Source organism: Microtus ochrogaster, chromosome 1 (genome assembly GCF_000317375.1).
Source record: "Microtus ochrogaster isolate Prairie Vole_2 chromosome 1, MicOch1.0, whole genome shotgun sequence".
Classification (NCBI taxonomy): domain Eukaryota; kingdom Metazoa; phylum Chordata; class Mammalia; order Rodentia; family Cricetidae; genus Microtus; species Microtus ochrogaster.
This window is the reverse complement of record NC_022009.1, coordinates 39,482,344-39,510,054: the sequence shown is the minus strand read 5'-3', so window position 1 is coordinate 39,510,054 and position 27,711 is coordinate 39,482,344. Positions and strand designations below refer to the sequence as shown.

At 50.1% G+C, this 27,711-nt stretch overlaps 2 protein-coding genes across 3 annotated transcripts in view; both read left to right on the top strand.

The window, feature by feature from the left end:
• Positions 1 to 3,332: 3,332 nt before the first annotated feature.
• LOC101989607 (alpha-1-antitrypsin-like) lies at positions 3,333 to 16,208 on the top strand. Of its 2 annotated transcripts, none has more exons than XM_005343502.2 (5): positions 3,333 to 3,477; positions 11,612 to 12,252; positions 13,635 to 13,905; positions 15,013 to 15,160; positions 15,926 to 16,208. In XM_005343502.2, exons 2-5 carry the CDS (start codon positions 11,616 to 11,618, stop codon positions 16,112 to 16,114), a joined length of 1,245 nt encoding a protein of 414 aa, XP_005343559.1. In that variant the 5' UTR covers positions 3,333 to 3,477; positions 11,612 to 11,615; the 3' UTR covers positions 16,115 to 16,208. The 2 variants fall into 2 exon arrangements, with proteins under 2 accessions (XP_005343559.1, XP_005343558.1); XM_005343501.1 differs by lacking the exon at positions 3,333 to 3,477 and adding an exon at positions 5,114 to 5,321.
• A 3,893-nt stretch (positions 16,209 to 20,101) lies between these two features.
• Positions 20,102 to 27,711, top strand: part of LOC101991964 (alpha-1-antiproteinase-like) — a 16,148-nt gene continuing 8,538 nt past the window's right edge. The window contains exon 1 of the mRNA XM_026778669.1: positions 20,102 to 20,146. Within this exon, the coding sequence (XP_026634470.1) occupies positions 20,102 to 20,146 (45 nt within the window). The remainder of the gene's footprint in view (positions 20,147 to 27,711) is intronic.

The window sequence follows — 27,711 nt, the reverse complement described above, 5'->3', positions numbered from 1 at the left end:
GGGGGAGGAGGAGAAGAGTGGGAGGAGGAGGAGGGAAATGGGAGGCTGGGAGGAGGCAGGAATTTCTTTTTTTTTCCTTCAATAAAAACAAACAAACAAAAACAACAACAAAAAAAAAACCCCACAAACCTCCTTACTTCTTGACCTCTGAGGAACAGCAGCCCGACTTCCACGCTCTATGACCTCCAATGTGTTCCACTGCACAGCACCCGAATAAAAACATCTCAGCCACATTTTAAATGCATTTCTGATTTTTTTTTCTCAAGATGTAGGAAGAGTGCCCACTGTCTGGGGCCATGCAAGTTCATGCCTTTTAGAACAAGGCCTGCCAGTCAGTGCCTGATAAGTGTCGATCGTAAGTTAATAAGGGATGCCCCCCATCTTGGAGTCTGTTTGAGGATCTGCATGGTCAAATGACAGCAGGGAGGGACCCGGTAAAATAGAGCAAACAGAAATGTTCAAGATCAACACCAGAAAGTCAACAAGGTCAGTCAAAACAAGCCAAGGTCGGAGTTGGGCAAGTTCTAAGAATTGAGGCCCCTGTTGCCAAGCTTGTGTTAGTGCATAACAAACCCCAAACACCTACTGGCTGTCCCTTGGCCCCTCTAAGGCAAGTCCTGCATGTTCCACTCCACCAGTGATTCACTGAAGGTCTTGCACAAACCCCTTATTTGTTTCCCACAGGGACATCATGTCTGGAGAAAATGCACATGGGGCTTGGCCTGGCTTCACTGCCAGAAGACAAGGCTTCTAAAATGTTAGCAGGAGTCAAAGAGAAATCCCCCACCCCTGCATGCACACACACAGACAAATACACACGTCACCTCAAGAGTTCCTATTGGGCAAAATGTGCAAATTAACCACCAAAAAGGAAACTGGGATAGGTTTAGTCTCTCTCTCAAAAATTCTGTAACAGTCACAAAGTCCAGAGCTTACTGTTATATTTTATGTGCATGGGTATTTTGCCTGCATGGATGTTTGTGCACCATTTGCATGCCTGGTGCCTCTTGGGCCAGAAGAGGGTATCAGATCCCCTGAAACAGAAGTTACAGGTGGTGTGAGCCACCATGTGGGTACTGGAAATTGAACCCAGGCCCTCTGGGAAGAGTAGTTCTTAATGGCTCTTAATGGCTCAGCCATTTCCCCAGCCCTTGATCCAGAACTTCAAATGAGCAAAGTTAAAGTACGAAAAGGACTTGCTATAAAAATTAATCAACACAGAAAGCCTCTAGTTTCATTAATTTAACAAGGAAATGAAACTAAAGTCACATCCTCCACTCCTTGGGTTAATGGCATCACTATTTGTGATGCACAGAGTAACCTCTCTTTTTCTACCTGAGGAAAGATGAGACATGAAAACAGGAAGCTGAGAGTGGCTGAGAGAGAGTTCCAGAAAAGAATAATTGTGCCTTCATAGGAAGCTACCAGAAGGACCCAGAAGGTTATATGTGTGTGTGTGTGTGTGTGTGTGTGTGTGTGTGTGTGTGTGTGTTACATATAATTATGTCTGTATTATACATATCAGGGGTTGGCATGTTGGAAGATGCCCGGTGGAGACACAGAGTCTGTGCTGATTCAGTTCCTCCCCAGAAGAGAAACATGGACCCCCAGTTAAATGAGGTACAGCCAGCACTCTGCCGACAGAGAGGCTTCTGTGTGAAATGCTCGCCATCACTGTGCCTTCCAGCTGTCACCACAACCACAAGGAAAGGCTCAGAGAGATGAGAAGACCTCCACACACTCCATCTGCCTACTGTCAATCATCCCAAATGCTCTGCCCACCACACATGCTTAGGAAAAGAAGCTCACGAAGACCTGAGTCTTCAGGGAGAGAAATGAGCACCCTCTGCTCCCCCAGGACTGGCTCCAAGGCCTTCTGGGTAACCAGATGCTTGACTATGAGGTGGCTCTGGGCAAAGGGCACTGCCCCTAGCCAGGGGCCATGCACAGCAGGTGCTCTGCTCAGACCCTGCAATCCTTTCGCAAGGCCCCAGTGACATGGAAGAGGAAACTGAGGCACAAAGAGGTTAAGTGTCTACGATCTAGCTGGGAGCAAGATTGGAACCAGTGCTCTGTAGCAGACACCTAGGAGGGTGCATGAGCACACGCATGCATGTACGTGCGCTGTGTGTGTGTGCGCCTGTGTGTGTATATATGTGCACTTATGCTTGTGCGTGTAACTATGCATGTGCTCATGCCTCTGTGTGCATGTGTGTGTGTGTGTACATCTCTGTGTGTATATATATATATGTGTGTGTACTTGTGCCTGTGTGTACTCATGTGTATGTGTTTGTGTGCATGTGGGAGGGAGAGGGAGTATCAGTGTGTCTGTCTGTGTTTGCCTGCCTCTGTGTGTGTCTGTCAGTGTGTCTGTGTGCATGTGTATGTCCGTTTGTGAGTGTGAGTTTCTGTGTATGTCTGTGTGTGTCCCCATGGGGTGTTTGTCTGAGGCAAGTCACATTCATTCCAGAATGCTATTCCTAAGTCTGCCATCACTCTCCCTTACATCCATGATGAGATCCGACCCACCTTCCCCCAGCAGAGTCCCACCCCCCTCTTTGCTGAAGACTCCAAGTTCAGAGCTCAGCCACCGGCAGCACACACTCAAGGCCCCCGCATCCAGCCAGAACCCTGTGCAGGATTTCCCTAGAATCTTCTCAGAAGCACTTTACCTCCCGAACAGCCTAGATGTTGCCAAGACAGTTCTAGAAGTAACCAATGGATAAGACTTCCCCCCACTGTGGCCTGGAGAGTGACTGTGGGGTCCCCCCAGGGATTCTGCCCATGCTAACATACTGGTTCAGAGGAGAAGGGGCACAGAGCATAGGGTTCATGACCAAGGGGTAGGGTCTCCTCCTGAAGCCCCCACTTGCCTCAGAGGCTCTAGTTTTGTAGTCTTCTTCATTTACACTTCAGATGGCCTGGCCCGCCCACTGTCCCCCCTGACATACTTAGATTATGAAAACATGCATACATGCACACAAACACACACCCCTGCTCTAGCCTCAGGGGCTCATCTTGGCATGGAAGACTGGTATGGCCCCTTTGCTGCTACAGTCCCAGAAAACCTGGCAAGATACTAGGGCTGAGCCCTTTTAAGATCCTCTAAGCCAGGGCCACTGTTCCTCTTCCAGAGGTGACCAGTTCGTTTACAAGCAAGTGTAGATGAGCCCACACTGGGTCATCTGGTGTGGCCACAGCCAGTACAGTAGGTGGCTCCCAGTACTGCTTGGGCCAGGAAGGACTGGTCTGATGTGCTCCTGGCACAGGGCGAGGCCCCTTCCTGCCCCAGCTCCCGCCCCTCCCGGACCTAGCACTACTGTCCAGAACTGCCCTCCTGCCTGGCAGGCAGACACCAGACACGCTTAGCACAGCACGCCGGCTTCCCGACACAGCCTTGGGAGCCAAGGATTTGACTCTGAGGAGGAGTGGAAACAGCAGCCACCAGAGGGATTGGAGCCTGGCCAGGATTCTCAGGTAGAGCTCTGGGACCTCCCACCTGCCTGCAGGCTGCTGCCTGCCCCAGGGGGTTGAGTTTGGGGAGAGCAATGGGATACTTGCACAGGCTGCCATTCACCTAGTGCAACAGATGGGAGGGGCATTGTACAGATGGGGAAACTGAGGCCCAGAGAGGGGACGTGCAGACGGAGTCACACCTTAACCACAGTTTGGTTCTCCAGATACTGGGTGACTGTGGAATAAATATTCCTACATACAAGGACGGGAAGACAGGTGTTTGGGGGGAGGGAGGGAACGAAAGAGGATGGGGGTGGAGAAGCTGAGCTGTTTCCAGTGAGGGAGGCACACTTCCACCCACTCTCCAGATCTACAGGGGTTACTGAATGAGATAATATGCAATCCACCCCACTCCCATGACATCAAGGAGACCCACTGGCAGGGGCATCAGCTGAAAGAGCCAGTTGGATGATTTGAGCCCTAAGCTCTGAGCTTCCCTTGAACCAATGCATACAGTTCTTGTAGGAGCTATGTGCAGTCATAGCCCCATCTTAGAGATGGGGAAACTGAGGCATGGGAGGTGAAAAGATTTGTCTGATAGCTTGAGGTCTGAGCTCATCACGTACTGCAGGGTCCTGTGAAACATCCGGTTGGCACCCTAAGGTGGAGCCCAAGGGAACTAGAGAGTGGCTGAGGATGGATGCATGAGCATCATGTATCTACCTAACACCTGCTGTGATCTGCCAAGAGCCAGGAAAGCTGGACCACCAGGGTGGGGGTGAGGCGGAGGGGTGGGGGCGTGTGTGAACTCACCACCCACACCATTCACAGGGTCAGTGGGATGTGAAGGAGGTTTTGAAAAGTGTCAGAGTGGAAAGCCCAATAGCCTCCACCCTGAACCCCTTCAAACCACGGACAGAACCTTCGAGAGCTACCTCCTCCCCACCACAGAGCAAAGAGACTGTCCCTGCAGTTTCCCCACCCCCAAGGATAGCCCCCACTAGGAGGAAAGTCCACACACTAACTTCAGTGTGGGAGCGCGCACAGCTCACAGGAGGGGCACGGTGGGGGATGGGAAGGCTGGAAAAGGACTTCTTAGATAAAGAGTTGACTGTGTGCACTCTTTACCCAAGGTGCTTCATGTACCCCTAGCAACCATGCTGGCATCCGACTGGCTGGCATCCAATCTGCTATCCTACAGGGAGAAATGTCTCTGGTGCAGAAAGGTAAAGCAAATCGTCTGGGGCAGCGTTCTTCCTTACAGAACTAATCTCTGTCCCCTAGCTTGTCAGCTGGGCACTGTGCTCCAGCCTGTCATGGAAGTGTCCTGCCTATCACATTCCAGTCTCTTATAAAGAAAATAAGAATTTAATATTCACACTTAGAGCAGCATCCCTGTTCTGGGCCTGTTTCTCCATCTGCCAAGTGTGTTCCCAACCTACTGAGTCCCCAGGGAGGCAGTGGATCTTCAGTCCCAGGCATTTGTAGGCAGATGGTTCAGTGCCCAGCATTGTCCAGAAGAGTGCGAGGCTTGCCATGGGTGCCTTCCCAGAAGCTGTGTGACTCAGGCCACCAGATGCTCCCAGGATGCTTCTGGATGCTGTGCTCATGGGTGATGTCCTCACACCTTTGATTTGGGAACAAAGGGCTGAGCTCTGTTCCCGGACAGTGTGGGTGGTAGCTCAGGGCCCAGGTGATGGACTTAGTCCCTCTCTGTTTGCTCCTCCGATAACTGTGCTGACCTTGGTTAATATTCACTAGCAGACTCCCCCATGGCCCCTCGGCACCCACTGTTTAAATACAGACTAGAACACGGGCTCTGCCTCCTCAGCCTCCGTCACCATCCAGCTCTGGGACAGCAAGTTGTGAGTATATGTTTCCCTGGGGAGGTTTTGGAGGGGCCCCTGGGTTCCCACACTTCCCAGGCAGGCAGCAGATCTGGGACCAGGGCAATACAAGGAAGATAAAGTTCATCGCACCTGTGGCTCCTAGGCCTCCTGTTGCCATGGGAACAGCAGTCCCTAAGGTCTCTTCTTGAACCAAGCTGCCCAGTACCTAGCTAGTACCTTCAGGTGATAGGAGCCTAAGACGTGAAGGGGCCAAGGGGCAGCCACAGCTGTTTCGAGGCAGGCACCACCTGCCCTTCTCCGGCCTTTCCCGTGTGGCTTTTTCAGGCCTTTCCCACTCCTGTATTGTGGGGTGTTGTGGGGTGTGGACCTTCCCCTTCAGCAGATAAGCAAGGTAAGACTAGAGGGACAGTGGGAACTGTGACTCTCAGGCTGGCCTCTCCAACTGCACCCCAAATTCACATTCTGGGGCCTCAGCCTGTAGACCTCAGGGTGCCTGACTGTCCTAGGCATTGTGGCCTGTGAGCTATCCTTGCATCATAGGTGTGTGTGTGTGTGTGTGTGTGTGTGTGAGAGAGAGAGAGAGAGAGAGAGAGAGAGAGAGAGAGAGAGAGAGAGAGAGAGAGAGATTTCAGCTTTCAGCTCCACAGGCCCCCTCAGAGGAGGCTATTGTGCTTATCCCCATTTTACAGACAAGGAGATGGGAAACACAAAGGAGAATACCTTGTGCTAATCTTACACAGCACAGTGTTCAAACCGGGGCATACTCCTGATCTTGCTGACTGAGACATCTTTTCTTCTGGACTAACCTCCAGGCACCTGATAGTAGCTGTAGCTTCATGGCTCTGCTCTGTGAGGCAGAAGACCTTCACCCTTTCTCCAGTCAACCTTGGCCTTTGGAGGATGGGGGTGGGGGGTTGGTTTACTCCTGTGATGTTTTGGAGACTAAGGTGGGCAAGGTCAAGGTGACCAGATTCCCATGATTCCACTGAAATAGCCAGAGCAGGAATAGTGGTTTCTTCTGGGCTCTTTGTACTATCTCTGCCTTGGTCTCTGTGAACCAATCAGTAACTGATTCTCTGAGAGGCTAAGCAGCTGCTGTAAGGTCATGGAAAATAAGAGCGGGCCTCCGACTTGCCATTTTAGCACCAGTGATTCTGTCATTTAGCCAAGCCACCTCTGACATCTGTTTCAAGTCTTCCGGCTTTAATGTTGTACATAGAGAAGGGCTCAGTCCTAGAACTAACCCATGGGGTTAAGCACTAGCTCTTTTCCCGACTGGTTCTGTGGGTTTTCGGATGTGGATTAGCCTGTTTGGACCTCAGTTTTTCTTTTCACAAAGTAGAATGAATACAAAGCATTGAGGGTGTTATGTCCAAGTTTCTGGTCCCCAAATGAATTCACGGAGCTAGATTTCCAATGCAAATTCCATGAGGGTTTTAAATATTCAAACTCAAGTTTGAACCAGCACCTTTCCAACACCCCAGCATGGTGGGTATGGAAAGTGTGGCAGGGAGGCCTGGGAGGGTAGAACTTTTAAAGGGGAAACACTGTAGTCAGGGGAGTTCATGTCCTGTAGTCTTGGGATTGGGTAAGGAGGGCATAGGGGAAGGTAGTTTCTGAAACCGTTGGTCAGGTTTGGGGCACGAAAACCTAACAACGAGCCATTAGTAACTGGCAAGGTATGTTTACGGACAGGATGCCTCCAAAGAATATCTGGACATTGCTTAATTTTATGACCATGCTCCCTAATTCCTTAATTGGCCATTTTCAGGGTGTCTGTTCAAATTCTGCTGTGGTAGCATATTTCTGGAGTTGAGATCTGGCCTTAAGATGAAGCCCCTTATTTAAAACAGAGTTTGCAAAATCAGGTCCTCACACGGAAAGGCTAGATAAGATAGGTATAAGGCCTGTTTAGTGAGCACATCTATAAGGACTACAGCTAATACTCCTGCTTTCACAGCGCATGGCTGCTAATAGGCGGTGCACCTGAAGGTGATGGACAGGCACCTGACTAGCAGGAGCCCTTCTCTGGTCATGGGGGGCTCTGGCTGCTAACCAGGTCTTAGAACAAGCTCCCATGTGCAGGTGCAGGGGCTTGGGAGACTCCAGTGCCTGTAGGTACCCTAAGCCTGTCTTGGTTCCTGCCACACCCCTTTCTTCAAAGGACTTTTCTCTCCACCATGCAAACAGGAACTGAGGCTTAAAGAGATGAGATCATTTGCCTAAGGCCACTGGCAGCAAGTGGAGGAGCTGCGCTCCCACAGGTTGTAACCTGCCACAGTTGATTTTCTGGAGCATTCATTTTCTGCTCCTAGCTGGATATGGTGTAGAATGAAGCAAACCAGGAGGCATCACCTTTCTCTTGCCTCCCAAAGGCCACTCCCCCCAGCCTCTGAAGTCAGAATGTCACCGGAGCTATCACCAGCTTTTTGGCTTTTGTGACCCAACACCAGAAGAGCTTAAGCTTCTTCCTCCTTTCCAGTTGACCTGGGGGTCATAGGTCACCTCTTACAGATCAGGGAGAAAGCAAGGCTCAGAACCCTGAGCTTCGGAGGAACAGGCTGGAATTTAAAATGCGCCTGACTGGACATGTGAGACCAGAGTCAGGGCCTGTGATGAATCCATTGTCAACTTGATTGCCTAGGGCGGTAGTGGGGCACCGAAGGCCTGCTCAAAGAGGATTAACTGAGGTGGTAATCTGCCCCAAATGTGTATGGTTCCTCCCACGGGCAGGGGGTCTCAGATGGAATCAAAGACAAAGTGAGCTGAGCTCTCTTCCTCTGCCTTTACCTCGCCCTCTGAGATGTGAGCCAGCAGCCACTTTAGGCTGCTGCCACCAGCATGCCTTCCTACCGTGAAGTACCATATCCCCTCAAACCGTGACCAGAATAAACCTCTCCCACTTAAGTGACTTTTCAACTATTTGACCCACTCCTGACATTTCCAGGTCTGAACCTGGAACTCATGCTGTGTCAGGTTCTCTCCAGGCCTCAGACCCTTCACCATCAGAGGAGGAAATCAAAGAGGTGATGGGACATGGGGAAGATGGAAGAGAGTGTGTTCGCCCTAGCAGGGCATCTCTCCTGCCGAATGCTAGCCTTGCCTCCTTAAAGCTCATCAGTAACCCCCCAAATAGGAGAGCACCCCCTTTCATCCCTCCCTAGACAGAGACCCTTGGAACTAGAGTCTGATGTATTGGGATGAAAAAATGGCTCCGTCTGTACAATGTTTGCCAAACAAACATGAAGACCAAAGTTTGCTCCCTAGAACCCAAGTAACAAAACCAGGTGTGGGGGCATGGTCTTGTAATCCCAGCACTGGGGAGATGGACACAGGCAGATCTCTGGCTTTCTAGCCAGCTAGCCTAGCTGGATCGTTAGGCTCTCGGGCCAAAGCGGCACTGTTTCATAAGAAAAGTTGCATGACACCTGAAGAGCCACCTGAAGAAGACCTCTGGCCTCTCTCTCTCTCTCTCTCTCTCTCTCTCTCTATATATATATATATATATATATATATATATATATGTGTGTGTGTGTGTGTGTGTGTGTGTGTGTGTGTGTGTGTGTGTGCACGCGCGCGCGCGCACATGTGCACACACACATGTGCACACATATAGAATACAGCATCTGTGCACAGGGCATCTCCTCCCCTTAACTCTCCCCAGACCCACTTCATACTTCTGAAGCGGCACTGTCTAGCTTCCCAAATGCTGTTAGATGCCTAGTGAACAGTGATGGTCACGCCAGAACTTGAAGCCACAACCTCTGGCCTGAGGTCACTTGGTGTTTTGTCCCCACCCTGTGAAGGCCCAAGCTCTTGCTCTTGTTGAAGGTGGGAAATTTCCACAGGATTCACCAAAATCCAAACAGGAAGCTACCGAGACATGAGAGAGATGGAAATACACAGAACTAGATCCAGTGCTGTCCCAGCCTTAAGACACTGCCTGGTTTAAGAAAACATTAACGTGTGTTATGCAATGTGTGGCCGGCCCTCCAGATCACTCACCCCGAAGAGCAGAAAACACCATGGTGGGCCGAGAGATGTCACTGCTTCATTTTGTTGTATACTTGGAAAGACCCTTCACAGGTGGAGGGCAGGCAAAACTCAGTCTTCAACATTAGCTTGGTTTGCAGATCTCAGACTTGAGGGCGCCTTTTATTAAGCTGAGATTATAGTTTTAACTATGGGTCTAGGGTTGTAGAATGTTCACCTAGCACACGTGAAGCCCAGAGCTACACAAAGAGGTCATGGCAGTACATACCTGTCATCCCAGTGCTCAAGAGGTAGAGGTAGGAGGATCCGGCTTTCAGGGTTATCCTAAGCTACATAGTGAGTATGGCTATCCTGGGACACATGAAATCATCTCAAAAATTTTTTAAAGCTTTTTTTTTCATTATTGAACTAATAACAAACACATTCTTTATAGCTACAGCCTCTGTTTCCATGTCTATAAAGAGAGCATGAGGCTGTAGACTAGAAGCTTGTGGCACGTCAGTCGAGGGGGATTTGTGTGGAACAGGGAGGGCTGGGACTGCGGATGTAACCTTGACTTTGACCACCTCCAAACAGAGGCTGTCCTGTCTGGTGTAAGCCAGGCCTTGCCACAAAACATTGCCCCGCCTGCCTGTTTCTCCAGCATTTGAATTAGCAACATCTGCCACCCCTCTGTCCCCAAGACTGCCTTTTGAGAGCTCATCTGTGGAAGGTTTGAATGGTGACACTTAGTGCACTGAATTCTCCCAGCCCCATTTTGTACCTCAGGCAAAACAATGATCAGCGAGATCCAATGACTTGTCCTGGCTTTCCCGGGTGTTGGGTGTCAGAACCTGGGTTAGAACTCAGGGTTGTCAGGGATGGGTCTTCCCCTCTACCACACACATATCCCTTCCATAACTAAAGCAGAGGCAGTAACTTCTGCTCTTCCAGAACCGAGACAGGAGTGGTGGCAAGATGGCAGAGGGAAGGTCAACCCAACATGGGGCTGGAGATGCAGAGTGGTGATGGTCCCTCTTTCAGGGAAAGCCACTAGATACTGAGCTTTCTTGTGGGCACTGAGTGGAGACAGCCCCTGTGTGCCCCCTCCTTCTCTAGAGATTTATTTTTGTCTTATGTGTATGAGTGTTCTGCCTGCATGTATGTAAGTACACTGTGTGTGTGCTTCTGGTGCCTGAGAGGAAGGCACCAGAGACCCTGAAACTAGTAACAGATGTTGTAATCTGCCTGCGAATCGAACCCAGGCCCTCCACTGGACGACCAAGTGCTCTTAACTGCTGAACCCTCTCTCTGGCCCACCTGGGTTGTTTCTTTACAGCCTTAAACTTCCCGTGTGCCCAGGTTCCTGGCTACCAACATTCATCTCTTCTCCTTATGACAATCACCACACCTTCAACATGGTCTCTCTGGGGACCAGAGGTGACACCCACACCTGGATTCTGGAAACCGTCCATGGGTTTTTCTAGTTTCCAGTGACTGTAGTCTGGGTCATCCCCTGCTCTCCTTGTAATTCCTGACAAGTCCATTCCTCACCCTGAGCCTTGGTTTCTTCCTTGTAAAATGGGGCTGGGGCTTGTGACTCAAAATCATTGCAGGTGGGATTTGAGCTGAAGAGAGCACGGGCCAGGAACCAGACCACTCATTGTGTGTGGCTTAGACCTGTTGCATTATTTGTTGACTTTGAATGTGGTCTTAATATCTCCCTTACCAGGGACCTGAAGGGGAGCAATGGTCTTCCCACAAGATCCTGGGAGTTCATACACATGAGGGCTCAGGAAAGCACTGGACAGATGGAGAGCATTCGGTCTGTTCTTGCTCTTTGTTTTCACACATGCTTGTGTGTGAGGTGTGAGCATGTGTGTATGTGCTTACATGTATGTGGAAATGTGTGCATGTGGGAAACTCACATTGATGTCGGATGATCTCCTCAACCACTCTCCACTTTGCTTATGGAGGCAGTGTCTCTCACTGCTCCAAGAGCTCAGAGATCCTGGTTAGCAAATCAGTCAGCTTGTCTCTGCCCCCCACGCCCCGCCCCTGTGTTGAGACTGCAGATGGCTTCTGTGCCCACATATCCTGTGGGTTCTAGACACCCTCTTCTCGCACTTACATAACAAGAACAGAACTGTCTCCAATTTTCTTTTAACAGTTTTACTTCAATGATAGCAATTTGGAACAGTGCTTGATCTAGGCTGGCATGCAGCAGCTATTATTAGGCCCTGGTTACTTTTGCATTGTGCCAAGTTGTAGCTGACGGGAGTCACCACAGCCCCGACTCCCTCTCAGCTTGCATCTCTTTCTGTGTCTTACAGAAAAATGACATCCTCCCTATCAAGGGGCATCCTGCTGCTGGCAGGCCTGTGCTGCCTAGCCCCCAGCTTCCTGGCTGAGGATGCCCAGAAGGCAGAGGCCTCCCAGCAGGAGCAGGAGCAGGAGCATGCAGCCTGCCGTAAGATTGCTCCAAATTTGGCAGACTTTGCCTTCAGTCTGTACCGGGAGTTGGCCCATCAGTCCAATACCACCAACATCTTCTTCTCTCCTGTGAGCATCACCACGGCCTTCGCCATGCTCTCCCTAGGGTCCAAGGGTGTCACTCACACCCAGATTCTAGAAGGCCTGGAATTCAACCTCACAGAAATAGGCGAGGCTGAGATTCACAAGGGCTACCATCACCTCCTCCAGACCCTCAACAAGCCAGACAATGAGCTTCAGCTGACCACAGGCAATGGCCTGTTTGTCCAAAAAAGTCTGAAGCTGACGGAGAAGTTCCTGGAAGAAGTCAAGAACAATTACCACTCAGAACCCTTCCCTGTCGACTTCACAGACTCAGAAGAGGCCAAGAAAGTGATCAATGGTTTTGTGGAGAAGGGAACCCAAGGAAAGATAGTTGATTTAGTGAAGGACCTTGACAAGGACACAGTTCTCGCCCTGGTGAACTACATTTTCTTTAAAGGTAAGAGGGCACAAGCAGCTTGAGCTGGTTCTGGGTGTCTCCACACATATTCTCAAGGGCCAGTTTCTGAGTTCTCACTCAGGGCTGCGTCACTCTGTCTCAACACTTTCCTTACTCGCTGGTGGGTAAGCTCTGTCATATTCTAAATCATCACTAAGTTTGGGAATTGTCAATGATCAAATCCACCAGCTTCCTTGAAGGGGGCTGATCAGAGACCTTATTGTGTTCATGCTCACTGAAGACCCCTATAAAGAAGTCTTAGAATAGGCAATCCTTCCCCAGCCTCAGAACCAAGGGTATCAGGTGTTATGGAGAACACTGTTCCATAGAACATACTTTGAGTATGAACTCTGGAAACATGGGATTGAATTTTGCCTCTACTATCTTTTAGTTTTGATGTTGGACAAGTCATTTTATGTGTTTGGGGTATGACTGTCCACATGACTAGCTACAAAGCTGCTGTGAGGTGATAAAGGGATTGGTGACTAGTGTACACAGGGATTGTTTGGAAGGAAACACATGATTAACTATCCTTGACCCTAGGCATGGCCTTCAGCCTGGACGTGATTAGGTCGGGGGTCTACAGTGAGCATCTGTATCCCAGAGAAACCATCTGAGCAGGGTCTGGGAGTCAAAGCCAGGAGTCTCTCTGCCCTTCATAGCTGCCTTGTCCTTAGGCAGAGTCTTATGGAGCAGAATATCAGGTCACAGCCAGCATAGCTCAAGTCCTGGCTTTTCTGTCGCAAGGGCAAGTGCCAACCCCTCCTCAACCCCTTTACCTCTTCCCATCCGATAAGAAGATGGGGCCAAGGCTCCTGATGCCCTTCCACTTCTGAGGGCCTTGACAGTGGATCCCTGAGAGCCTTGCCCACTCTGACAGCTTTGGTGATGGGTCCCTGAGAGCCTTGCTCACCCTGATGGCCTTGTAGATGTGTCTCTGAGACTCTTACCCATTCTGATGTCCTTGTTGGTGGGTCTCTGGGGCCCCTGCTCACTCCGGTGATCAATGATGGTGGTCTTACACAGCAGATGGCTTTTTGCACTGAACCCAAAGGACATTTGTTCTGAGTGATAACTGAACTCACAGTTCCCAACAAGTGCGTCACCCATGATAAGAAGCTGGCAAATGGAATTGCTGTCAAGATTACCCCAAGTCACCTTTCCATGAACATCTAATACTTATTCAAAATGCTTTCTAGGCACAACGGGGATGGTAGCTGTCAGCTTCTGTAATCTGTAAAGCGCGAGTCCTCCTCTAGGTCTGAGTTACCCTCACCAAAGTCCCTGGAAGGCTGGTAGTGTCCGCTGGTCACATGGAAAGCCAAGGCCTGGGCCACCACCTTACTAAGCTCTCTTCCTTCTCCCTGCCCTACCCCCTGCAGGAAAGTGGAAGAAGCCCTTTGACGCACAGCACACTGAGGAAGCTGACTTCCACGTGGATAAGTCCACCACGGTGAAGGTGCCCATGATGAACCGCCTGGGCATGTTTGACGTGCATCACTGCAGTACCCTGTCCAGCTGGATCCTGCTGATGGATTACCTGGGCAACGCCACTGCCATCTTCATCCTGCCTGATGATGGGCAGATGCAGCATCTGGAGAAAACTCTTACCAAGGAACTCATTGGCAAGTTCCTGGCGCACAGGCATACAAGGTGACTCCCCGGACAGACTTTCCCCTGAGTGTCCTGACCTAAAGGTCACAAGGTGCTTGCAGAGGGTGGACTCAATGCCAGGGCCACAGCTAAGTGCATAATCTTGGGCTAAAATAGCCTTCAGCTCAGATAGTGCCAGGTAGAGTCTGGGGAGGGACAAGGCCCCTGATGAGACAGCCCTGCCCCTGCTTTGGAGGGGCTTCCATCCCCAGAGGACATGGGATATTCTAACCCAGAGCCCCAGGGCTGGAGCATCAGCAGTACTAGCATACATTATGCATTAACTAAGAACTGAGACTGGTCTCAAATCTTGGGCAAAGATGAAGATAGAGGTTGGGGTGGGAAGTTTACAGAACGCAGGAGAGCCTGAATGAACAGCAATAGAGATCTCCGGGCGGCTTTACCAAAGGTTCTGTTCTTCTGCCGCTCCTCAGGGCAGCTTCTAGATCTCCAGAACTAGGTAGTCCTAGAGTTTGCTTCTGAGAACCCAGGCTCTGCTGCCTGTTGGATGAGCTTCAGGCCTGAGGTTAGGAGTGGGTAGAGGTGGCCTCTCTGCTGCTTGGCCTGGCCTCTTCTTTGGCTTAATACCCATCAAAGTACAGAAGACCAGACACTGCTGGGTCCAGAATAGGTGGCATATCCTGAGAGCCAGTAAGACCCTATTGGGATTGCCTCTTGACCTATGGAAGTTGAGAGTTGAGCCTTCAGTCCTGGGAGGGTAGGGAATGTCAACTCTGCTACAAGGCCCTAGTTCCCCTGATAATCAGATCCAAGGGTATCCTTGGCTCGAGAGGAGGGATTGACCAAACACCACAGGGTATACATAGTGAAACATAGTTCCATGTGAATACCCTGAATCTGCCTGAATTCTCAGAGGAGGTGACCCCTAGGGGCTTCCAAGAGCCAGTCTGGTTGATCTCATTATCTTATGCTAGATGGGGACCATGTCAAAGAAAAGCACATCAAGAAGCTTTCTCGTCCTGCAGTGGGTAGTGACGTGTTCCCTGGGAGAATCAGCCAGAAACAATTCCACCACAGGGCAGGTCTCACCAGAGCCCAGAGGTCCCAAGAAACTCCTTTAACTTGAACTCCTTCCTGACCCCCCAGGTCAGCCAATCTTCACTTCCCCAAACTGTCCATCTCTGGAACCTATAACTTGAAGACAGCCTTGAGTTCCCTGGGCATCACCCAGGTCTTCAGCAACGAGGCTGACCTCTCTGGGGTCACAGAGGATGTTGCCCTGAAACTCAACAAGGTGAGGTCATCTTGTTATGGAGGTGTGTAGGGCAGCATAGGGTGTGGGGGGAGCTCAGACTCACGGCTGGGGAAGAAGGAAGGTACTCAGAGTCTGGGCTGAGCTCTTCCTGAAGACTCAGGATTCACCTGGACCGGATGTGGTGGTCAGATGTCAGCTGGCAGGGTGGGTGGATTTATGGGCCTTCCCTGAGGTGACCGCCCAACCCTTGGTTTCCAGGGAATCTGAGTGCTTGGGCTCAGTTTATGTATACTCACATAGAAACTTAGGCCTGGTGACCTCAGAGAGTGTTCAGGCACTTAGAGCTAACTAGTGAGCTGCCAGTTTTGAATTTTAAGTTCAACCAAACAGGGTACTGGTTCAGAGAAATGAAAGGCGGTTCAGAATGGGCAGAACATTATGGAGAATCTGGATGTTAAAGATCATCTCCAGAACCCCTGTCACAGCATGCTCACTGGAAGGGAACACTTGCACAGGGGACATGAAGGTCCTTTCCTTGGGAAGCTGTGAGCTGCACCCAAGGCCATGAGAGATGGAATCAGGAAGGAAGAATGGAGGGAAGTGGACCAAGGCAGGCAAAGACTAAGAGACAAGGAGAGGGCTCAGGCCATCACCATGAAAGGGGACTTGGGGAGGACTAGGAGACATGGGGGGAGACACATTCGCTAGTGATGTCCTCCCTGGGTGAGTCCCACACAAGATCTCGCTCCAGCCAGGAGTGGCCATCACGCCACCTGTGACCCGCCTTTGCTTCTCTCTCCGCAGGCTGTGCATAAGGCGGTGCTGAGCATCGATGAGACAGGGACAGAAGCTACGGGAGCCACAGTTTTGGAAGCCATCCCCATGTCTGTGCCCCCTGAGGTGAACTTTAACAGCCCTTTCCTTGTCATAATATATGATAGCCTGACCCAGAGCCCCCTCTTCGTGGGAAAAGTGGTGGACCCCACACAATAATCACCGCTCTCATGTCCTCCTTTCTGGATTGGGTCCCCTCACCAAAGGCATTAAACACATGCTGGCCTGGCCCATGCCTGAGGGCTTCTGCAAATCCTTGACTCTGTGGTTTTTGTATCTCTTTATGCCTGGTTTGTTGCAGACTTGAGGTCACAGGGTGTCTTGGTGTCCCCTCCATCCATACAAATAGGTTGTGGGCAGGGGACCATGGCTGAGACCACGGACTCTGGTCCTGGAACCATTTACTCTCTGAAACATCTGTCATCTCTGGAAATCCAGAGGGGACCACATGGCTCATGCTCAAAAAACCCGGGGTTCACCAAGTGCCCATGATCCCTACTGAGCTATCTCCTTTTGTCCTATGTCCTGGGCTGGAGTCTCGCCACACTGCCAATGGGACCACACCCCACGGTGACCCTGTCAGTCTCCCAGGGCTGCCAGCTCAGGACCAGGCTGTCAGCTTCAGCATCTCTAGGTTCCATGAAGGCAGGACCACAAGCCCCTGTCATTCCACTGTGTTACCTCTACATGACCAGCCCCTCCATTTCACCTGGAATTTCCTGAAAAGGGATAGAGGAGATTGTTGGTGGTGACTGATATAAGTCTATTCCTCGGGATATGTGAACAAACACCTAATCACTCTGGACAGGGTACTAATGACATCCCTGCACCCAAGTCTAGTGTGGTGAAGCAATGAGTTTCTTGGGGTAATTTACTGAGCACAGATGACCCAAGGGCAGCACAGCACTGAAAAGCCTGCCCCCAGCATGAGTGACAGCTCGGGCTAGCAGCATTTCCCTGTACAACTTGCAGGCAACTCCACAGAAGAGCTTCCTTTCCCCAACTATTGTTTATTGTCTCCATATGGTCGGAGAGGGGCTTGTAGGCCCGGGAGGAGCTTATAAATCCCCTCATAACTTTTATAGGCTTCCTGAGTCTTGTTTTCTACTTCCTGTCATGTGTGAGTCCCCTTCCTCCTTCCTCCCTCCAGAAGATAATTACACAACAGAACCCTTCTTCCAACGAGCTAGGACAGAACCTCGGCCCACTCCTGTGGTTTCTTCCCTGCTCAGGTGTGTGGGACAGGGGCTCACACTTTTCCTGGAGGCAGCTCCTCCCCTGTGAACAGGGTGGACACCTCCAGGTCTCAGCCTCTGTCTCCATCTCACATACGTAGGCCTCCCTGGCCTGATTCTACTTACTCCATGTCTCCCATCTTCATCCTCAGTCACAGGACCAGGGTCTGTGGACAGCTCTGCAGGGGCCATCACAGGGCTCCTAGGCCATGGGACAGAGCAGAGCATACCTCTTATGGACCCCAGGGTTCTCCATGGTGACTTCTGCCTGACTCTCTATGGTATCTCTGCCCCAGTTCTCTTCTTCTCTGTCCACCTGTGGCCTTCTAGGGATGGTCACATCTCCAGAGCTGAGGCAGAAGTTGGTCTTGAGAACCGCTCCAGTCACCAGACCAGACAGTCCCTGATGACCGCAACAGCCAGAAGTCCATTGGCTGAGGCAGAATGGACCTGTTATCTGACTTTACCAGGATGCTCCTATTCTGAGGGTGCTCTGCCCACCCTAAGCTGACCTAGGATGAGAATGGACAGGACAGCATCAGGTTGAGTCATGGAGTTTTCCGGAAGTATAAAAGGTCACAACTCTGCATATTCACAATGTTTAGCCTGTTATTGGGTCTTGAATGTTGACTGAACAAATGACATATTCACCTTGAGGGGAGGGGAACTCTAACCTCCTCAATGGTTTCTGATGACACAAACACTGTCAATCACCAGAAAGGCTCCAAACCCTGAGGGTCTGGTGACATGTATTCTGAAGGTACTTGCTATGTGACCTGAGTGAAGTTGGCAAACTTCTCTGAACCTTGTTCCGCATCACTGATAACCTGAATTTGAACTGGCAAGAGGTTTGGTTCAGGAGAGACTTTCCTAAAATCACGAGAACAGGTTGGGGTGTCGGCTCTGTGGTTTGCCTTTCTGAGCCCCAGCAAATCAGACACCCTGGCTGACCCCCAGCTTTTTCTTGTATAGTCCTATGGCCACACCACAATCCTGAATGCAGATAGGCTGTGCTCTCATTCACCCACTTTGCAGATGAGAAAAGAGAGGTTCTGAGAGACTGCCCCCCCCCTCAAGTCACGTAGCTAGTAAGTAGCAAAACCAGTTATCTGGATGGCACCAGTCCCTCCAAACCCTTGTCCCTCAGTCCACTGCTGGCTACACACAGATCTAGTCTCTCCATCCCCTGGGAAACATGCCAGGACTTCTGCCTGCAATGCCAACCTCAGAGGAAACAGTGCAGCTCCTACCTCCTGCCAATTTGCACTCTCAAGTGTTTTCTGATCCGCAGTGCAACAGGGCGACTGTGGTGTCCTGTGTAGCCCAGAGAGAATATGGGTCTTCTAGTCCCAGGTCTGACTGCCCGCTGTCCGCACACCCCATCCATCGAGCATCAGAATAGCCAAGTGCACGCTGGTCCAACTGCCTTAACTTCTCTGCTCCATTTGCTGGGGGTACCGGAAGTTCCAGGTTTGCTCCTTCACAGGCAGGGACCCCCTTGGCTCTGGGGTTAGGTGAGGAGACAAAAAAGCAGATTCAGTTGGGGATGACACGGTAATGACCTTACCCCTGTGTGATGTGGCTCTGTTAATATCAGGCTACTGTCGGGACACTTGGAGGGGAGGGGCTGAAGTGTGGGGGGGAATCCTAGCTAATTTGGAGGGGACTATGCTGATTCAGGCGAACTGGAATTTCCTGTTTTCAGGAGAAACTGGTGGGCCCTGGAATCTTTCCTTCGGTTTTACCCTGGTTATTTGTAGTTGTGGTAACGGATGCCATTTTGGCCTATTCTGTTTTTACAGAGCCTATTGTAGGAGCTCAGGCCAAAGCCATAACTTCATTAATAATCTGCAAAACCAGTGACTGACGTTTGTCAAACCATCGAACAGTCACATTCCATACTGAAGTCAGAAGGCTGGGGCTCAGGAGTGCTGCCCTAAGGCCCTGGGTGTTAGTCAGTACAGAACCTAGTAGGGGTGCAAGCAGCTCTGCTTTGAGAGCCCCAGGAAATGAGCAAAGGCAACCAACCACCACCAGCACTCCAGTGCACCCTGCAGGCAGAGCATGGTTATTACAGTCCGGGACAGATTTACCAGGAATACAATTAAGAACTTCATGCCAGCTGCTCCTATTTATACAAGGCCCATCTTGGAGGTCACATGGTAGCTCCTGGTACAGGACTCAGGGAAAGGTCCTCTCTCCAAGGCAAGCTCCCTCTCCAGCAAGGACACAGAAGCAGCTGGGTCAGGAGACACACTCTAACATGGGGATGCAGTGTGACCTGCGGCGTGCTTCTCATCTTCTCTGTATCTCTGGGTTCTCATTTGTAAATTTATCAATATCTGCTCTTCAGTGCTCCCATGAAGCCCAGCGTCCCGGTTGGCCTGGGTGCCGATGCAGTGGAGAGGTGGTCTTGTCCCGCTTGAGGCAGGGGCATGCCATAGCTCAGTCAGCCTGGGTCTAGAAGCTCTACTTCACACGGGCATTCTCACATCGACTCAGTCACGAATGAAACCCAAAGGCACCCATTTTTTATACTTTGTCTCCAGCGCCTGACACCAGCCAGGGCCAAGAGTAGCCACAGCAGGATGGACAAGCAGCCGATGTCCTCTGAGTGACACTGTCGGTGTCACAATGTCACTCGAGGAGCGGTCAGAGGAACTGCATTGAGATATCCAGAGGCAGGAATGGAGAGAAGTGAGGCATCACCAGGATGGCACAGCTCTTGGCTTCTCCCGTGTGGGGCAAGTAATCAAGGATTCGGTCTCATCTATAGTCAACCACTGGTTCCCTGTGGCGATAGCACAATCCAGGCCATGATGACTGCACAGCCAGGAGTCCCTAATGCCACTCAAGGACATCTTCACCTACTAACCAGATTATAAATGATGACAGTGATCTGAGAAGGGCGATGAGAGGGGCTGGGGAGACAGTGAGGCACTTCCTGCAGAAGACGGTAAGGACCTGTGGTCCCAGAACCCACATAAAACCTAGGCGTGATATAACCCCAGCACTAGGAAGATATCCCCGGGGTTTGTCGGTCCCAGCATGGCTTAATTAGTGAGCTCTAATTCAGTGAGAGACCACGTCAACAAGATAAGACAGAGAGAAATGGAGGACCACCCTCAGATGTTGGCCTCTGTGCGCATGCACGCTCACACAGACAAGGGGCAGGCTGAGGATGGCCGACCATAGGGGCTTTGTTAGCAGTGCAGGGTTCAGGGCCAGGTTGAGTCCCACGGAGTTGGTGCCTTGATCCCTAGCTACCCAGGCACCTCTGCTCTGAGCAGTCAGAGGCACTCTATCAGAACCAATGTGCTGATCGTGTGTTATCTGAGAACTGAGGGAACTGAATTAATGTACGATCAGAGATAAGAATGGATCTCAATTCCATTGTGCTATTTCAAAGAAAGCACACCGAATAAGCCGAATTTGGAGAAGTGAGTGAAGCAACACCACTTTGCCTATTCCTCAGCCAGGACTCTCAGAATGAATGCAAGGATTTAGTGATCTGATCGCTTTTGTTCCTAAGGTGTGGTTGGTTTTGTGTGGGTCAACTTGACAGGATCTGGAACCATCTTGGGGTGATTCTGAGCCTGTCAATCAGGGAGATCCTAGATTAGGCTAACTGTGATGGGAATTCCTGCCTAAATGTGGGGGGTAGCTTTTATGACAGGGTTGAGGGTGGTCACCTAGGAGACAGCAGAGTTCAATCCCTGCATGGAAAAGGAATTGAATGACTAGGAAAGACAGCAGGCCAAGCCACAGTAAAAAGGGAAAACAACAGCCATTTATACATATACATATACATATGTATATAGGCATGGGAGACAGCAAAGACAGGAGGTTCAGTAAGCAGATGCTGGACTGGGTATTTTACAGTGCCCCTGAGTCTTCCCTTCTCCCATATTGGCCCTGTTTACATCCTTGCTCCCATACCTTTCTGCCATTCCTCACAGGCAGCCAAAGGGCTGATCTCATTAATCATGACCCCTCCCCAAGCAGAAAAATCAGACAACCCGGGCTCTGAGTCCCATTTGACTGTGGGATGTCCTCACCCACTTCTTCAGTCTCAGTGTCCTCACTGGCAAGCGTAGGCATGGAAGTCCCTATATCATGATATTCTGGGCAAATGCCACTGTATCATGCATGCCCTCACTGTGTACACTGAGTTGAAGCCAAGGATGCAGAGGGCACGGGACAGTTGTTCACCTTGCTGGGCCAACACAAGCAGATGGTGGTGGAGAGGGGGCCATGTTGAGGGTCCTGCCCCAGAGCCCTTGGGTTCTGTTCCAGATGACACAAACTTGGTGGCTTTGAGTGAAAATTTTTCTGCCACAGTTTTCAAGACACAGTCCAGGAATTATTATTGGGACCAAGTCAAGATTTGGGGGTGCCCTCAGAGTCTTTAGGAACAGTTCCATCCACTGCCATCTTCGGGCAGCTGCCAGCATTTCTGCCTAGTGGCTGCCATCCCTTTTCTACCTTTGTTGGGTCATCACTTTCTCTTGCTCTATGAAGTATTTGGGTACCACTCCGGCAAGCTTCCCATCTTGAGATCCTGAAACTTAACCTTCCCTTTTCAAAGGCTCATTCTTCACACTTGGAGACATTGTGTCTTCAAGGAATGACAACAATCACACAACTAGAATCCTTGTTGAGAGTAAGAAAGCCCTTCTTCACCACTGAGGAAATGGTGCAGAGGCTGGGGGTGAGAGCCAAAGAGGCCCCACCTGAAAATAAATCCCAGGAGAAGGAAATAGTCAGAGGAGGAGCCAGGCAGAGAGCGCCCCCCTCTCTGGGACCAGGACCTGTGGAGAAGCAGCGAAGTCATCAGATTGGGTGGGCACAGCGAGGTCAGGGCCTGATCTGGAAGATGGGCACAGTGTCTTGAGATGTGCAGACTTGAGCAGCTGTTTCTGAGGTGGGTGCTACTGCACACCTGTGCACAGACTCCAGCCAGGAGGGAGATCTGCAGCTGTGATCCATGTGCACTGCAGGGATGTGATCTAGACACTTTCCAATGGTATCTATGTCATATGTCATAAGTTTCAAGAAGATGGAGCACCCCCACCCCCCGACACTTCTCAAATAGAAATCATAGAAGGAGGATGGAGAAAGAAGATATGGAGGGAAAGAGGGTGGGAGAATTGGGCAAGACAGATGATGAAGAGGAGGGGAGGAAAGGAGGGAGAAGAGGGAGGAGGAGCAGGGGGAGAGGAAGTAGAGGAGGAGGGGGGGTCCTTCCTGACTCTTGGTTCTTCCCTGGGTGGAGTACGTGGTTTTTCCTGCCTCTCTAGTCTGCCATGAGCTACCCTCATTCCTGCTCAGACTTCAACAAATAAGGCTAAGAGTCCAATGAACTCCTCCTGAGCATGCAGGGCCCTCTACCTTAGCTTCCCTGCTTTTACAACCCTTTCCAGTTGACGGTCTTTCCAGAACAATATGTCTCCAAATGGGAAGCCAGGCAGGCGTCTTCATTTTTATCACAGATGGGAAATTAGGAGTTAGAAAAGTTGGTGATGGGACAAGCTTTGGGAATGCTAATCTAGGAAGGCAGATTGGTGTCTGTCACCATGAAGGGACTGGGCCTGGTCTGAGTGCTGAGAGATCTTAATTGAGAAAATAATCTGTGGGCATGTCTGTAGATTATTTTCTTGGTTAATGACCACCGTGGGTGCAAGCTGAGCAAGTCATGTGGCGTAAGCCAGCAAACGGTACCCTCTCCATCACTCTGCCTCCAGATCCCTGCCCTGACTTCCCCCAGTGATGAACTGTGGTGTGGAGTTAGAAGTTGAGCAAGGCCATTCCTCCGCAAGGTGCTTCTGTGTCTGTAAAAGGTAGGTAGCAACCAGGGCTCCGATGTCGACCCACCAGGGGTGTGGTTATCTGATGGAGGACTAATCCTGTCCAGACAAGGCCTGCAGGGCTGCAGACTCCGAAAGCTGTTGCTCACTTTTGCTGAAACAGCTTTGTGTTTCCCCTATACCCGCATTGTGGTGTGTAATCTCATGTGATGTGTAGATGCAATCTCATGATTGTGTGTTCATCTTATGGGCACATGTATCTGCGGGTGGTCAGGCAAATGACTTTTCATTTAGCTATATAGTTCTGATATATAGAATATATACTGGGCCAGGCTTCATAACTGGATCTATTTGTCCCACAAGGACTGTGGTCATTTAAAAGCCTGCCTCGTTCTTTTGCTTACTGAATGGCTTTCCCCACCTTATGAAACTTCCAACAAGAGAATTTAGTCACATAGCAAGAAAATTTGGTTTCCACAGCAATATCTCCATTCTCTTCCCTGAGACACATTAGAAGCCACCTCTCTGCAACTCTCTTCCATTTGGCAGGACATGCAGTCAGGAACCTTCAAAGATAAAGGGATGTCCAAGCTCAGAGAATTGCCTCTGTTTTGTGTGTATATAAACTGGAAACTTTCCAGAACAGAGGAGAACAGCAGGAAAAGAATAAAGAAACTGATGCAGAAAAATATGTAGTGGAGACTTCATTTTTGCCTTCAGTTCCTTCTAGGTCCCATGCTTGCTGTGAGTCTTCTGAACCCTGAGGGGACACTGAGGCTGGCACTCAGAGGTTCCTGATACTTTGGGTCATGGTGTTTTATCACAGCATCAGAAGCCCTAATTAACAGACCTTTTGGAATGGTGGCTAAGGGGCCACTCCTGAGCCTTCCTGATCACACAGGCAGAAAACAAAGACAGACAAAACACTAAACCCTTCACCCTGTAGGCACAGAGCAGGCACTATCAAGTAATAACCTCTACTTGAGCAGATTTTATTTTATTTATTTTATTATTTATTTATTTGGTTTTTTGAGACAGGGTTTCTCTGCGGTTTTGGAGCCTGTCCTGGAACTAGCTCTTGCAGACCAGGCTGGTCTCGAACTCACAGAGATCCGCCTGCATCTGCCTTCTGAGTGCTGGGATTAAAGGCGTGCACCACCACCTCCTGGCTTGAGCAGATTTTAATCCACTCAGTCAGGCCTGTCCTCATCCCAACAGGAAAGAAATTATTCCAAAGGGAAACTTGGGTCTCTCTCTTTTGTGGTCAGAAGAAACACAAACTTTTGAGGCAATGGACCCAGGAAACTAAGTATCCCAGAATTCCCTGCCAGGAGAATAAGAAAGCCACATCTTCCCTGGGGATAGCTGGGTGAGGGACGAGGCAACCGGTCTTTCAGAAGGAGATTTCCTACAATTCTGAGAAGTTATCCTTTTACCCTATAGGAGGGGAGCTGAGACAAGTTGGCCTAGGCTTCTCTGCTTAACCACATCCTCACTGCAGGACCCTGATGATGGACAGGGGCCAGGGAGATTCTTTCTAGGTCTCTGTTCCCTTTTCCATTGGGAATAAGTCTCTGCTTTTCACTAAGACCCATCTGTTTACTTGACCTACTGAGGATGAACTGCCATGCCTAGCTTGTTAGGATTGTCAGGGTCCCAACTCTAAAGCTAAGGACTCTGATAATGATGTTGGCACTCCAATCAGGAGAAAAGACTAATGTTGGATGTCAGCCACTCACAGCAAGTTTTCCCCAGGTAGAGAGGGAAGGCTGGAAAGTGCCACGCAGGAAGTGACCTCATATCCTGGGAATTTTTCTCAACTTCAGCAGCTTTTCCACCAGGTAGATCTGAGAAATAAGGATTTATGCTTTGTTTTAGACTTTCAAGAAATTTTGACCCTCAGGAAATTTCTTCCCACTACGGGCACCTTGGACTTTGCCTTCCTTCAGTTTGAAGGCTCCTTTGAGCAATGTGAATTCTTTTTGAACCAGTTTGGAGACTGTTGTCAGAGTTCTCCTGAGCTGCATCCATTTTGTTGGACTCCTGGGGTGAATGGCAGCTCTTTTGAGCAAGATTGGAGTTCTGTTGGATCCTCTGGGCATCTGTCGCCCAAGGTTGGTACCTGTCAATGCCTGCTGGGGAAGGTTGGTATGAGTTGGTATTTATGGAGCCATTTAAGGTTCTGTGGGAACATTTGAGAACAGAGAGACAAGGGTGTCCAGGAGCTCTCTGCTATGATCTGTCAAACCATGAAAAATATCGAGCCTATCCTGATGTTACTCAGGGTGCGGGCATAGGGTCATTTTCTCAGATGACTTAAAGAACTAAAAGGGGAAAACAGGGGCTTTACAAAGTTCTTAAGTCCCTTTCCATTGCCACGACAAAACACCAGAACCAAGGCAACCTGTAAAAGAAAGCATTTAATTGTGGGCTCACTTACAGATTCAGAAGGCAACGCCAAGAGCATCCTGGTAAGCATAACAGCAGGTGCGCATGCATGCATGGCACTGGACCAGTAGCTGAGAGCTGACATCTGATCTACAAGTGAGAGAGAGAGAGAGAGAGAGAGAGAGAGAGAGAGAGAGAGAGAGCGCTGCAATGGCTTCAGCACATCTCCTCCAATGAGGGCACACCTCCTAACCTTCCCAAACAGTTTCACCAACTGGGAACCGAGCATTCAAATCTATGTTCCTGTGGGAGCCATTCTCACTCAAATTACCTTGAAAATCAAATTTTATTCAAGATAAAGTAAGGAAAAACAGGCTTCTCTTGAGAGGAGGGATCCAGAACCAGAATCTACCTTTTTTCCAGCCAGGGGATCAGTGAGTTATGGGATCCCTTGTGCTGGGCTCTGTTACTGTTGTTAGATGGGACACTTAGAGTCATGGTCCCTGCTTCTTGGGAGCAACTGACAAAGAGAAGCATCTTAATACAGTTTAGTGAAACCAAGGGGGGGGGGAAGGTCCCATTTGCTTGTGGCATTTTCCATGGCAATATTAAAATTCTATAGAAGATATATGTCTGAATAGGAAACACCTATAAAGGTTCTTAGGGGGAAATTCTTGGTCGCCAGGGAGTGGCACTACCTGAGAAGGATTAAGAAGTGTGGCTGTGTTGGAAGAAGTGTGCCACTTGTGGACAGGCTTTGAGGTTTAAAAAACCCAAGCCATACCCAATGGCTGTTTTCCTGTTGCTGTGGGTCCAGATGTAGAACTCTCGGCTACCTCTCCAGCTGCCACACTCCCTGCCATGATAGTGAACTAAACCTCTGAAACTGTAAGTCATCCCCAATTAAGGAGTTTCTGCTCTCAGGATGTCTCTTCACAGCAATAGAACTCTGAGAAAGACACTAGACAGCACACACCAGGAAATAGACTGTCAGTCAAAGTTATCAGAACTGTGCTAGATCTCTTCTGGGGAGGCAGTCCCTGCTGTGGCTGGCAGCAGGGTTTCAGCCTTTCTCTTTACCCAGCATAGAATCCCTGGAAAGTTAATTATTTCGGGTCCTTTGTTCCAACAATCTGATAATAGAAGTCACTTTTTTTGAAATCTCTTCTCTCCTGTCCAGTCGGCCACAGTGTGTACCTATCGCCTACTCTGATCTACGGTGGCCCTGGCACTACCTCTCTCCCCACTTTCTGGTTGCACCGCACTAAGCCAATCTCTGGAAAGGTGGCCAAGCCCTCAGGTTACAGAGTACACGACACAGTCCCCTGGCCAGCCTCCACAATCAGCCCCAGGCTCTTCTCCAGCCTGAAGCATCTCTGTATGCATTGGGACTGAGTGTCCCTACACCCTCCCCGCCCCTGAAATCAGCTTATAAGTCTCCAGGGAAAGACTATGAGGGACAGTCAGTGCTACACCGTGACCCTCCAGCTGGCCTCAGCCGATTCTACTCAGTAAGTGCTTCACCATCCTCCTCTTGAGTCCTCAGGGTGGGCATTGCCAGCCTCCATCCCTTGGGTTCAACATCGAGTTCATTCATACATGGGAAATGAAGGCACCTAGCTCATCTCCTACGCACAGAGTTCAGAGAACAAAGACATTACTCTGGGTTCTCAACACATAGTAGGCACACAGTGTGTGCTGGTAAGGGCAGGGCTGGAGACCTGTTTTGGATCCTGTACCTTTGGCCTCCCCCTGTTCTCTGCCAATAGAGAAGTGAGAAGCCACCTTAGGCAAACTCACTCCCCGAACCCCCAACCAGCACCTGATCTGCCTTGGGGATCCTTCTTAGGGCTACCCACTCTGAGTCAGAGACCCTGCTGAGGACATGGTGAGTCTATAACCATCTACAACCCTAACTATCTTGGGGAGAAAGGAGTCTTTTTGGTTCTGGATTTTCAGAGCTAAATTCCAGAGTACAGTCTGGTCCTCAGCCCTCTTTCTTTAGCCCACTCTCCTACCTGGGTATTCTGATCTTGATATCCTGGTGAGAACTCGGGAGCCCCAGGGGAGAGATGTGTTCACTAACTCCTGGAATAGCTGGACTTGCCCTCTGTCCCTCTTTTTCTCTTCTGGATTCATGGGCCTTGGCTAGTCCTGTTAGTGGTTTGCTAAGCCCACTATCCCACTCCCCCCCCCACCATGAACTGTTCTGTGGTTGAATCTGAGTGTTCTCTGTGATATATCTGCATTTATTTCATTTACCACCCCCACCTGCCTCATTCCAAAGATGAGGTGTGTGTGTGTGTGTGTGTGTGTGTGTGTGTGT

Excerpts from the sequence above, each read along its gene's own strand:
- LOC101989607 (XM_005343502.2), top strand. The coding sequence starts at position 11,616 with ATGACATCCTCCCTATCAAGGGGCATCCTGCTGCTGGCAGGCCTGTGC. Across the intron at positions 13,906-15,012 it reads CTGGCGCACAGGCATACAAG|GTCAGCCAATCTTCACTTCC; the intron begins GTGACTCCCCGG and ends CTGACCCCCCAG. Across the intron at positions 15,161-15,925 it reads TTGCCCTGAAACTCAACAAG|GCTGTGCATAAGGCGGTGCT; the intron begins GTGAGGTCATCT and ends CTCTCTCCGCAG.